At 38.9% G+C, this 13,811-nt stretch overlaps 1 protein-coding gene across 1 annotated transcript in view; it reads right to left on the bottom strand.

The window, feature by feature from the left end:
- LOC136857396 (ER degradation-enhancing alpha-mannosidase-like protein 2) overlaps positions 1–9,821 on the bottom strand; it is a 54,228-nt gene extending 44,407 nt beyond the window's left edge. The window contains exons 1-4 of the mRNA XM_067136033.2: positions 9,517–9,821; positions 9,327–9,437; positions 6,702–6,887; positions 3,869–4,112 (exon numbers count right to left, since the gene is read on the bottom strand). Of these exons, the coding sequence (XP_066992134.1) occupies positions 3,869–4,112; positions 6,702–6,887; positions 9,327–9,437; positions 9,517–9,620 (645 nt within the window). The 5' untranslated portion in view covers positions 9,621–9,821. The remainder of the gene's footprint in view (positions 1–3,868; positions 4,113–6,701; positions 6,888–9,326; positions 9,438–9,516) is intronic.
- Between the last annotated feature and the right edge of the window lie 3,990 nt (positions 9,822–13,811).

Genomic DNA, 13,811 nt, shown 5'->3' with positions numbered 1-13,811 from the left:
TTCACTAAAAACAATATACCTTTTCAAGCCAACCAACAAACTCAGTGTCCTGGACCTCTGTATTTTCTTATTTTTTTAACAATCAAGTCAATTACTTTATGAATTACCTCTTAATTTTTTATTATTAATAATATATTGTTTAATAAAATTTAAAATTTTCCATAAAATTCTGATATTACAACTATTTTATAGAAAAAGTAAACATCTCCTTGACATTCTAAATGATTCAGATTTTTAAAAGAAAATAAAACATGTTCAGGTAGAGCAAATGGTTCCAGAGAAAAGGTACAGTAAATCTGAGAAAAACTAATTTGTGAAGAAATGTATAAAACAAGCAACACTAACTCAGTCGATGCACTGTAGTACAGGTCTCCATGTATCTGACAACTACAGAAACACATGCATAACACCACCATGGCACAGCGCAATGCACTCAAGAAACTGTCGACAGAAGGCGGTGAATCGGTAACTTCCCTCCCAACCACCACAGCACAATGATCCCCGAGTCCAGTTAGTGGGGGACTGTGGGTAGTATGCTCGTGACTTCCAAGTTCCTTCGAAGAATTTCTTTGCTCAATGTTGGAGGCAAACTTTCACATGCCCTGAAATGAAATGGCGTACGGCTTTTAGTGCCGGAAGCGTCCGAGGACAAGTTTGACTAGCCAGATGCCGGTCTTTTGATTTGACTCCCGTTGGCGACCTGCGCTTCTTGATGAGGATGAAATTATGATGAAGACGACACATACATCCATACCCCGTGCCAGAGAAATTAACCAATCATGGTTAAAATTCCCGACCCTGCCAGGAATCAAACCCGGGACCCCTGTGACCAAAGGCCGGCACGCTAACCATTTAGCCACGGAGCCGGACACATGCCCTGATGAAGGCCAATGCAATTTGCCAGAAAGGTCGGCTTTGTTAAATATACATACAAGTGGCTTTAATCCAGTTCGCATATTTATTTCTTTATTTTAATACAATGAGCCATGAAAACCTACGTTCAATAAAATGTATACACATTTCAAGCAAAGAAGAAAAAACGATGTGTTGACATGATGAAGCTGAATTCACACAAACAGAAAATGATGAGCAACTAATTTTCTTCATCTTTTCCATTTACAACAGTTGCTCAAAATGCCCACCATTGGCGATGATACACTTCTGAGGATGTTTAACTACAGATTGAGCAACGTTTACTAAAGTGTCCTCAGCAATTGCAGCATATGCCCTTTAAATTTCTTCCTGAAGTGCTGCCATTGTAACTGGTTTTCTATGGTATACAACTTCCTTAACAATTCCCCATAGATAGAAGTCCAACGGAGTTAGATCCGGAGAACGCAATGGAAACTCAATCGGACCTCTTCGTCCTATCCAGTGCCCTGGAAGATTGTCATCAAGGTACACATGGACATCTCAGTGGTAATGTGGTGGTGCACTATCCTGTTGGAGGTAAAATTCCTGATTTCCATAATGTCTGCGAACGGCGGGTAAGACGGATGTGCATATCATGTTCAGGTACACTTGGCCAGTTTCTGTTCCCACACCAAACATTAATTCCAGGTAAATTAACAGCCTTTTCCCTACGAAGGCCTCATCCTCTTGCAACATTTTCCGAAACCACTCACAGTACTGCATTCTCCGATCAGGGTCATTTTCATTTAATGCATGCAAAAGTCTTGGGATGGAAATTTTCAATCTTGCTGTTTTAATGATACGGCATACACTGGTTCTGCTAATCCCAGTCTCACGCGCACATTGCTTTGTAGATTTCTGCGGGGAGTGCTCAAAGCGTTCCAAAAAACACAGCCGAGCATGTGGGGCTTTTGCTGTGCAAGGTCTCCCAGATCTGCCCTTATGAACATCGCATATGGTACGATGAGTCTCAAATTTGTCTCGAATGCGTCCAATTGTCATTCATGTTGGCAGTTCTGTTCTGTACATACATCTCCATTGCCGTTGAACTTCAACAACATTCTTGGTTTTCCAATACCACTTCCAAATTACTTTCTGCTGTTCAAATGATAATCTTGGCTCCATTTCATTGTAGCAACACTAGCATAACGTCTTACGAGTTACATCTGTTTACAGAACATTATACAATAATCTTGGCTTCATTTGTTCATTGTTGCCTGTCAAGTAGCAACAATAGCATAACGTACCCGTGCTTTTTTGCTCAATTTTCTACCACACTGACATGCCTCGTGGCTACTACTGTAGATTAACTACACAACAACAACAACAACAACACAACACAATCTACTGTCTGAATGCAATAGCAATGCAATGCAATACAGTAGTGTGACCTGGCGCGGTGCTCGGCACGCAGCAGAGGAAATACCCACACACGAGTTGAATTTCACATTAATTTATTTGACATGAAGTAAATGCCTAATTTTATTTTGAAACGAAGAGAGGAGTACAGCAAGGCAGTGCTTTGTCACCCCTCTTATTTATCACTGTAATGGATGCCATAATAAAGGCTCTAAATAGGAAGGAGCAGCAGGACTTGCAAGCTTTCATCTTTGCACATAACGTGGTGATTTGGGGTGAAATTGAAAATGATGTGCAGAAAAAGCTGCAGAAATGGAGTCAAGAGTTTAAGAGGTATGATTTAAATATCAACAAGGCTAAGACAGTGGTGATGAAGTTAGAGGGGAGATGACAAACCACAAATAAGAATAAATGACACCAAACTGGACAGTGGTCCAACTTTTAAGTACTTGGGCAGTACAGTATCAAAAGACAACCTTACAAAGTATGAGGTGGACAGTCGAATTAGCAAGGCAACTCAATTTTACCACCAAGTAAGACAACTGCTGTGGGATAAACAAGTACTATTAAAAGCAAAGATGACATTATATCAATCATATTATACACCTATCCTCATGTATAGCTTGGAAACTACCATGTGAACGAGACAAGACAACTCAAAACTCCAAGCTGCAAAAATGAAGTTCCTACGCACCATGATACAGAAGACCAGGAAGGACAAGTTCAGGAATGAAAAAGTCTGAGAGGAGGTGGGAATAGGAAACTCCCTACTACCGAGGGTTCAGAAAGCAAGACGGAAGTGGTTTGGCCATGTAAGAAGGACGAGTGCAAGCAAGACTGCAAGAAGAGAATATGAAAGAGAAAAGGAAAAAGACCAGTGGGCAGACCCAGAGGAAAATGGACAGTTCTGGTGAAGAAAGATGCCGAGGAGAGAGGACAAGATTGGGAGAAGATTATGAGGAAACAGTGGTTATGGACAGATAAAGATGGAGGGGGCTCGTACACCACACCTGGGCAACTGGAGATGGTCAATGATAATAATGACCTACCTAATAATACAGTATATCTGTTTACAGAACATCATACTACATATAACTGTTGGTTTTTGGTCCAGATTTGTAATATATGAAATTAGATACCTCCTGTGAAAGTGCGTATACATTTAATTGGCATCCTCTGTATATGACTTGTGGTGATTATCATTTAGAAATGGATGCTACAAAAAAAGAATAAACAAACCTGTCAAAATCTCAAAATATTCACACTGTTGATATACTTATGCAAGATGTTATCATGCTTTGAAGGTAGGAAATCCTCTGAACAGGCATGTTCTACTTTGTTGGTCAAAACCCAAGAGGAACACTTCCCCGACAGATACCTGCAAAATCAGTATTTCAATATCAAGGAATTGAACATGTATTTGTCTTGTATGTTGACCATGCTAGGAGAATTTGTTAACATAATCTCTGGAGAACGAGGATTCAGACAATTTTTTCAGCATTTTTCTCTTAGAATTCTCTTTTTTTTAATTCACTACTTCAATCCAGACAAAATCCATGTCCAGAAGCTCTAACGAAATGCACAAAACAACACGCACCTCCTCAAAGAGTGGGTCCCCGGTGAGCCGTGAGAGAGTTCCCAGCTCCAGGATGAAAGTGCCTACGCCTGCTGTGCAAGTGATGCTAGTTTCACCTTCTGGAACGCCATGGCGAAGGTTCACGGTACCGTACGGCATGCCAGTTGCGGAGTCGAATGCCGCGAGCAACCGACGGGCTACGTCCTCTGCCAACTGCAGGAGCGGACCATTACAAGGCCAGCCTGGTTCCACTGCCACTCCTGCCCTACAACGGACATAAAACATCAAGATTAACTCATTGCTTCTAAAATATTGAACAAAATGTACCATAAAAATCATGGCAATAATTTGTTGTTTGGACCATGTAAAATGTTTAAGAAAAGTGTAAACACAAACACAGGAGAACTCTAATTAAAACTACCTTAAACTACAGATGAAAGCATATTGCTTCACACAGGCAATAACATTTTGATTAACAAAATAACTAATTTACAGTTAACTTCAATGTAAAAATAAACAGTAGGTTTTCAACATCAGTAATATAATATTTACATTCGAATTCTTTATGCTTTCATGAACTTCAGTTGAAAGTCAAATCTACCTGAAACAAAAATATCACGATTTCTCTGTATCATGTGCACTAAGAAAGGGATATCTGATTGTCAAGGAAATGTTATTCCCACTACCTCTAACAAAAGGCCAACAACATTGCTTTGTTTTAGCAGCTAGCTGTCGCTGAGTTTCTGGTGAAGAAGAAATCCATTAGAGCCTTGCACATGCTTGGTACCAACATTCTTAGAGGACAGAGGAAACAATTTTAAAGATAGGAACATGACCATCTAAGACAATCCTCCAACAGCTTCGACTGAATACAACAAGATAGAATCAATAGACATGTCAGTGAGCGAGAACACCTGGAATAGAACACAATGCACTTTAGGAGGTGATAGAAATGTTGAACTGTGGGAGAATTTGTGCTCATTTGGTATCACACCTATTGACTGAAGGACATCATCAGATATATGCTCTTCTGCTCTCCCTTGACGAGAATGCTGATGCAGGGTGATGCTCTTTCGCTGTTAGTCCACAGGAGTGTCAACAGGGTGCTTTTAGGTGCTACCAACTGTCACAAAACTATTGTAGGATGGGACAGGATGAAGGTTTAATTCAACAATGGAAATGGCTGCGAGTTGAAAATTAGTCATTGTACTTTATTTCGAGAAACCGCACCCGGTTTGCTGGAGCAAAGAAATGATGATGATAACTGGTTTTGAGAAATGCTAAATGACATTTTTGCTTGCTGTGCGGACAGTACGTGCTGTTGCCATGAGAAAAGCCTCTTGATGGGATTGTGGCCTTGCAGGAACTACTGTTCTCATGACAGAAATTAGCCTCGATGTGCAAAGATAAATTACAGCTACTAAATGACCTTTTTTCTGCCATGGTGGCAGTATGCACCGCAGCCATAGAGAAAAATCTCTTGAAGGGTGTGTGGCCCTGAAGAAGCCACTGTTCTCATAACAGAAATTAGCCTGGATGTACACAGATACATTATTATTTTTTATTTTTTGCTGTGCAGGCAGTATGATCTGTGGTCAGGGAGAAAAACCCCTCAATGGGAGTGTCGCCCCAAAGGTGTCACTGTTCTCATGACAGAGATTGGACTGGATGAGCAAAGATACCTTTTTTCTTGCCGTACGGGCAGTATGATCTGGGGCCATAAAGAAAAGCCCCTTCATGGAAATGTCGACCCAAAGGAGCCACTGTTCTCATGGCAGAGATTGGCCTGAATGTGAAAGGTTACAGCTACTAAATGACTTTAACCCCCTTGCCATGTAGGCAGTATACGCTGTGGCCTTAGAAAAAAGCCTCTCAAAGGGAGTGTAGCCCCAAAGAGGTACCTGTTCTCATGAAAAAAGATTGGCCTGGATGTACAAAGATAGACTACAGCTACTAATTAAATTACCTTTTTTCTTGCCATGAGAACAGTATGCACTGCTGCCACAGGAAAGAGCCTTTATATTTGTGCTTTTATTCTGTGCTTGTTGACAATGGAAGCTAGGAGTTTTGATTTCTGGGAATGACAGCATATCAGCTGCCCAATGGTCATGCTAGTGGCTGCTCAACCAATGGATAGTGGCACATGAAATATTCCATTAGATTATAAAATTAAACGTACTACTTTGGGTGGGTGGCTCCTTGGCATTCATAATGAACACATATCTCCTCTACAAGCTTTTAAGGTAACATTTATAAATATTACCTCACAAAGTTATGTGTTATATGCTGGAGTGCCTCTCCCAGGATTCTATCCACCAAACATGATTTGACACTCCATCAAAATAGAAAGCAAAATAATGACACAGGCTGTTTTCTGGGATGCAGAGGGGTATATTCTGGCTGATTTTCTAGTACTTGGGCAAAATGTAAATGGTTCTCATAATGTGCAGACACTGCACATGCTCTGTTCAGCAATAAAAGTCCTGACAGAAAAATAACCTAAGCTCGATCCCACTCTGCTTACATCATACTGGAAGAAACTGAAAATACTTGGAGTGAGAAGTTCTTCTTCAACTCTGATCTGGCACTGTCAGACAACCATCTACTTGGAGAAATTCTAACTTCCAGAACAGTGGTAAAAATATGTAGGCCTACAAGGAAGTGGGATTATGTGTAAAAGTGTAAAGAAGTCTATAAATTAATATAAAGTGCTTGGTGTTTCTATAATACAAGATGATAATTTATTACCCTCGTATTTTGTAGATATTTAATGTGATGAACAGAGTTTGTCTCCGCCCTGATAACAAGCTGTAGGAACATGCAGTCACACTGAAGTTATCACAGGTTGGCTAACCTGTACGAGAGGAGGTGAGCACTCAGGAGGCCCCCGATGATGCGGATGTTCGTTTCAAACACTGATACGTTGATGTTGGCATCAAAATTGGCATGTGTGGTGATGATGTCCACGACTCTCTGGAACTCTGTGTAGTTGCCCATCACTGCCAAGGTGTCCAGTGCGTCGATCAGTGTCAGCGAGTAACTGCACAACAAGTCACATATCAGTACACAAAGGCAAACTTACAATGTATAGCCTAGAATTCAGTAGTCCATTCACTCCTACACTACACTCAAATATTAATGTGGCAATAGCTGAGAGCTTCAATATGAGACAAATCTAAAAATGATAGGGGTCTAACGAACATGGACATTTCAACGTTCCTCAATTCACGGTGCCACATGTGTTACCTCTTACAAGCGTCACACCAACAGTACACTGGCAAAGCATAATTATCTATATTTGGCCCACATTTATTTATTTTGTCAATTTTTAACCCTTTAATGCATGATTTTTTTATTTTTCATGTTTAAAAGTTTTTTTTAATATACTTTCCATAAGGTTTATAGAACGGGAAAAATATTGGAAAAAAATCAATAATGCTGCATATATGCTACACCATGAATAAACATTCTCTTTGATACGGTTGCCATTCAACTAGTTCCTACATAATATATATAGAAATGGGTAACTAAGGTCAAAGATATTCTATAAACAACTTGGAAGTCATGTGGAACATGCACTGGTTCATGAAGTGCCCACCAGAGGCGTGCAAATCAATTTGTTAATTTATGTTGCATATATGCTACATCCTGCCTGCTGTCATTTCTTGATGGATACAGTACTTTTGCATCCATCTCTTGGCACAGGCTAGAGTAAAGTGTAGCTTCCACCGAAGTCCCAGTCAACATCCATGGTTGTGACAATATGGAAGCTGCTGGGGTATGGGTAGTGCTGAGTAATGACATTCAGAGCATGACTAGTGCATCTGAGTGTTTTGAAAGGTGTTGCTCATAGGGTCAGTCGTGCTGCAATAGCACTTTCTGACCCAGTGAGGAAAGCAATGGCAAACTACCTCACTCCTCATCTTGCCTAGTACGCCTCATTTTGGTGCTGCCATTGGTGTTTCCTTATAACCACATAACCTTTGGTGGTGCTATTTGAGGATCCAACCAGCCTCTGGGCTGATGACCTAACAGACAGACAGATGCTACATCATGCAACAAAGGGGTGTAGGCTCTCCCATCTCATACCATGTGCTACTCTATGGCCACAGTACAGCCAACCTATGAGTAACTAAGATCAAATATATTATATAAACATCTAGGAACACATGTGGAACATGCACTGGTTCATGAACTGCCCACCAGAGGCGTGCAAAACAGTTTGTTAATCTGTGTTGCGTACACAATGCAACAAAGGGTTAAAAATACAATTCGCTTTACGTCATATCGACAGAGATAGGTCTTATGGCGACGACGGTGCAGGAAAGGGCTAGAAATGGGGGGAAGGAAATAACTGTGGCCTTAATTAAGGTACAGCCCCAGCATTTGCCTGGTGTGCAAATGGGAAACCACGGAGAATCATCTTCAGGGCTGCCGACAGCTGGGTTCATAGATAGGTCTTATTGCAACGATGGGACAGGAAAGGGCTAGGAGCATGAAGGTAGTAACTGTGGATTTAATTAAGTACTGCATGGTATGAAAATGGGCAACCAGAGAAAACCATCTTCAAGGCTGCCAACAGTGGGGTTGGAATCCACTATCTCCTGAATGCAATCAACGATATACAGTTCTCAATTGAGAATACGGTATATGCAGATGATACAACATTATCACTTAGCAATACTGACCCTGAACAGTTGGAAATTAAAACCAGTGAAGCAACAAACACCACTGTTCACTATTTCAATAAGCAGTATTTGTATGTCAATCCCACTAAATATGAGGTTATCACATTTAGTTTTTAAAAGTACTGCTTCTGAACTGCAATGGAGAGAATGCCTTCCAAAATAGTGATGTATTATTACTTGGAATGACAATGTCCAGAAGAATGTTCTTGTTTTCTTTCTTTACTCACATGCAGCATATGGCACAGAGTTATAGAATAATACTTCTAAGCAGAATTTTCATAAAATCTTTATTTTTTCCAGAAAATACATGAAGCAAAATTGAAATATAATGAATCATGCAAACAGGTACTTAAACGACATTTGCAGATTATGATTCTGTCTATCGTATGCATCTTCAGAACAATTATCTACAAGTCATTAAATTTAGATTTCCAATGTAATGAAACTCGGAAACAAAAAAGATTTGCTAGCACTCGTAAGGCAACAAGTTTAGACTTTTCGAAAGAGTGATATGAAAGGGCCTAAAGCCTCAAAATATAATAATTCTGAACTCATAAAAAAACTGTAAAGTACATCAATAATTTTAAAAAAAGGACCTTTTCACTAAAATCTCAAACGTAGAATACTAGTACTTAAATTCATACTACTGCTGGTATTTTAATCCCTGCCTTCTCATTAAATCTGTGATTTTGTACAGAATTAAGGTTTTGAGTTAAATCATAAAGAAAACTTTAACGTTATCTTGAACCAATGGATGTATTAATATGATATAAAATATTAGATTGCATTACCTTCCCCAAGTATCCACTCCATCACAACTGAGAGGTCGCAGCTCATCATAAGGGTACGCATACTTCAGGTAACTGTCGTACGCATGCTGGAACATTTGACGCACTTCTTCCCTGCCGATTGAAAAAGTAAACATAACAGCTGCAAATCTTATCAGGAAATAATATCTTAAATCAACAATAACTAGCATACCGTAGATTTTCAAGATCCTTCTTGGTGTATTTTAACGCTGAACTAATATCGGCACTAAGCATACACATCGCAGCCGCAAAAGTGATGTAAGTAAATATAGCCATTTCGACTAATATACCTTAAAATTTAAAAGCACCGATCATTTATCAGCATATATGATTAACTGCTTTTTTCCCCTTTCATTGCCAATAACTGCCCCATGTCCTCTTCCGAAAACTGATGGCAATCTTAAAGACGCGTATAATGAGATGAGGTTACTTGCAACTTATGGTAATGTGTCAGCTGGTTAGGAAGCAACAGCTGATTTCGTGTTTCCCTATGAATGGCCACAAAAGAAAAAATGTGTCGGAATATCCGGTCATTAGTTATGTTAAAAAATAAAACTTGATTGCAAATTTGATAGCCAAAGAGTGAAAATAAGGACTGAAAAATTTTCTTGAGAATTTTTGTAGATATATTTATGTGAAAAAGCATTATCGAAGATATTTCAAAGCCGCTTGTTGCTGCATAAACTTAGCTTCCTAGCGCCTTACAATTATCAAATGTTTCACCACATGGCGGAAGTTGTCACAGTTGTTGCTAAGCGACGTTGGTGGCGGGAGTAATTTTTTTTTTTTTTTTTTTTTTTTTTCAAACCTACGAATGACAAAATATTTTTAAATATTCTTAATAATACTGATGATGACTGTATCTGTATCACTGTATAGTGGCTGAGGAAACTGGAGATCTTGGACAATCTGTCAGACTCAAGCTTGGTCAAGCACATTCTTCACGCAGGCCCTACAGTCCAGTCAATGTACCAGATGTTCCAAATGGGGTAATATAAGGAATCATCATCATTTCCCCTTATCCAGCTCCTGCCGGGTCGGAGTATCTAAGGCACTTCTCCATCTTCTTCTTTCTTTCCACCATTCCTCTTCCACAATCTTGTCCCAGTCTGAATTTTGTCTTATGCCGCTCTTCACTGATTCAATCCACCTTGTTCTAGGTCTTCCTCTTGTTCTCTTGCCCTCGCACTTTGCCTCCAGCATCTGTCTTGGTATTCTATTCTCCTCCGTCCTCTTTATATGTCCAAACCACCTTAGTTCATTCTTTTCAACTCTCTCATTTAGCTTTCCTATCCCAACTTCCTTCGTAACATCTTCGTTTCTCACTCTGTCTTTCCTATCATACTTCTTAGGAATTTCATCTCATTGGCTTGAATTCTACTCTCTTGCCTGCTACAAACAAGGTCAGAATGAAATCCCACACAGTAAAATATATATGCAGAATACTGAAATAAAACTAGTTAGAACTGTCAAATATCTTGGGTTGGTGATTGATAGGAACTTGAACTGGACAGACCATGTTGAATACATTACTAAAAAGATCACACCTGTTGCAGGAATTTTAAAGAAACTTAGTTATCTTGTCCCACAACATCTTCTAAAACACATCTACTACTCTTTAATTCATAGTCACCTACAATATTTGAATGTAATCTGGATGCGCTGTAAGAAGTCCGACTTGAATGAGCTAATGGTAGTACAAAATAGAGCTGTTAGAAATATACTTAATCTTCCCTACTTAACACCAATAAAATACCTATACCTAAGTGCTAAAATACCACCCCTAAGCATGAGTGCAGAATTCAATACAGCTGTACTCATGTATAAAATAAAACATAAATTTATACAACACAACACTACATATACTCTGAATTCTGACAACCATCCATATAGTACTAGGCATGCAAATGACTTTGCCTTATACAATGTTTGCTCTTATAAATATGGTATAAACAGCTTGAAGTTCTCTGCGATCCAGTTATTTAATAACATCCCTGTGGAGATAAAAACAGCACCAACTTTGACAAAATTCAAACAAAGAGTCAAGCATTATTTTTGGGAAAGGTACAGTGCTGTTTAAATCAAAATATCAGTTGTCATTTAAGGCATTCTCCCAAACAATCTTGCAAACTGTCTGGAACTATTCTTGTACCTCTACAACTTTTATGTTATGTAAATGTAAATACTCTGTAATCTGTTCTTGTACCTCTGCAACTCTGTGTTATGTATATATACTATAAATACTCTGTAATCAATTCCTGTACGTCTGCAACTTTTGTGTTATGTAATTGTAAATAATCTGAAATCTATTCTTGTACTTCAGCAACTCTTATGTAAATGAAAATATTCCATAATCCATTCTTGTACTTTTGCAACTTCCATGTTACGTAAATGTAAATACAGTCAGAAATAATTCTCTGTAATCCTCATATTGATGATGTACATATTTTATATATTGTATGTGTTTATATGTTCAACCATTTACTAATTATCTTATATACACAAACTATATTTTGATGTGTAAGTGCCCGCCAGTATGTAATGTCCTGTACAATTCCTATGTATGAGCCTGCAGGCTCGTTGGAATTAATTGAAATAAATGAATGAATGAATGAAGTCTCAGCTGCATAGGTCAGTATGGGTACATAGTACATTTTGTACATTATCTCTTTACTTTTCCTTGGGACTTCTTTGCTCCAAAAGAGTTTTCTTACACTTTGGTAGAATGCATTACCCTGCTGTACCCTCCTGCTGATCTCCAAGTCCACCCTAGCATTTTTCATTAATTCACTTCCTAGGTATATAAAGCTGTCCACAATTTCCAGACTCTGACTTCCAATTTTCACAGCGCCCTTTCCTTGCCTTTCCCCCCCTCGACAACACCATAGTCTTGCTTTTCTCTGTACTGATTTTCACGCCATACTTCTCAATGTTTTCGTTCAGTACATCTAGTTGTTGTTGCACTTCTTTGCTGTTCTTTCCCCATATCACATCATCATCTGCAAATATTCCATATTCCCAGTTCTTTTCTATCAGCTGTTTCATGCTAAAGATTGGGTCCACTGTAGATCTTCCACTCCTGAAGCCATATTTTCCTCTTGTAACTCTCTTTCAATCTTTCTTCTCATTCTTCTTTCCAATATCCTTTCCAGTATTTTAACTACCTGCGATATAAGTGAGATTCCTCTATAATTACCACAAACTTTCTTATCCCCTTTCTTAAACACTGGTATTATTATCCCTTTTTGTCCAGTCTTCTGGTACATTAGTGTTTCCACATACACTTTAGTAGTTGGTACAACCATTGCATACCAACAGGTCCAGCAGCGTTTATCATTTCCACACTCTTTCATCCATCCCGGTTGCTTTTCACATCTTCATTTTTTGTACTGCTAACTCCACCTCCATCATTGTTATATCATCCTCTGTTGTTGAGTCACCATAATGTATTGTTTCTATCTCCCCTGTACAGTTGTTCACATTCAATAGCTTATCAAAATACTCCTTCTCTCTCTCTCTTCTGGTTGTGTTAACAATTCCCCATCTTCCTTTTTCACTACCTCTGTGATAATTCTTTCTGACCTCTTCTTATAAGACCACACAGCATCCTTCTACTGCCACTTACATTCGTTTCCATCTTTTGTGTAAAATTCTTCCCAACTCTCTCTTTACTTCTCCTACCACCTTCTTACTTCTCTGTTTGCTATTGAGATACTTCCTTTTGCTTTCTTCTGTTTGATCTCAGTTCCATTCTCACCAGGTTGTCTTCTTTCCTTACACCACTTTCCTCATTCCACCATGGTATCTCCTTTTCTTTCACTCTTGTAGAAGCACTTTCTGCTGTACTAAGAAATGCCTTTTTAAAATTGGTACACTCCTCTTCTACATTTTGCACTTCAGTAACTGGGATTTGTTGCTTCAATCTCTCCTCAAGATCTTCCTGTACATTTTTGTCTTTCAATTTCTATACTTTTATTTTGCTTTCTCTTATTACTTAGTTTTTCCATTTTTCCCAACTGTAATTTTGCCACCATAACTCTATGGTCCTCATCAAATGCTTCTCCTGGTAAAGCTGTCACATCCATCAACTTCCCTCTGATTTGCCCTTTCCACCAAAAAATAGTCAATTACTGATTTTGTTCTTCTGTCGGCCCACCCATATCTCATAATTTTCCTGCTGTTTTTCTTTCAAAACCATGTATTCCCCTCTATAAGTCCATTTCTTTCACAGAAGTCTACTAGTTCTTCTCCTCCACGATTCTTTTTCCCATATCAATATGTTCCAATGACTTCTTCCTTTCCTTGTCTCTCGTTTCCCACCTGCGCATTCAGATCTCCCTTAATAACAACTTTCACACCTGAAATTTCTCTTTCTACTTTCTCTAAGAATCCTTCAATATCTTCTTCCCCTGTTTCCCGTCTGTGGTACATACACTTGTACGAAGTCCATCACTTCATCTTTAGTCT

The sequence above is a fragment of the Anabrus simplex genome, chromosome 1 (genome assembly GCF_040414725.1).
Source record: "Anabrus simplex isolate iqAnaSimp1 chromosome 1, ASM4041472v1, whole genome shotgun sequence".
In the NCBI taxonomy this organism is placed as follows: Eukaryota; Metazoa; Arthropoda; class Insecta; order Orthoptera; family Tettigoniidae; genus Anabrus; species Anabrus simplex.
The sequence above is the reverse complement of the archived record's forward strand: the minus strand, read 5'-3'. Positions and strand labels throughout refer to the sequence as shown.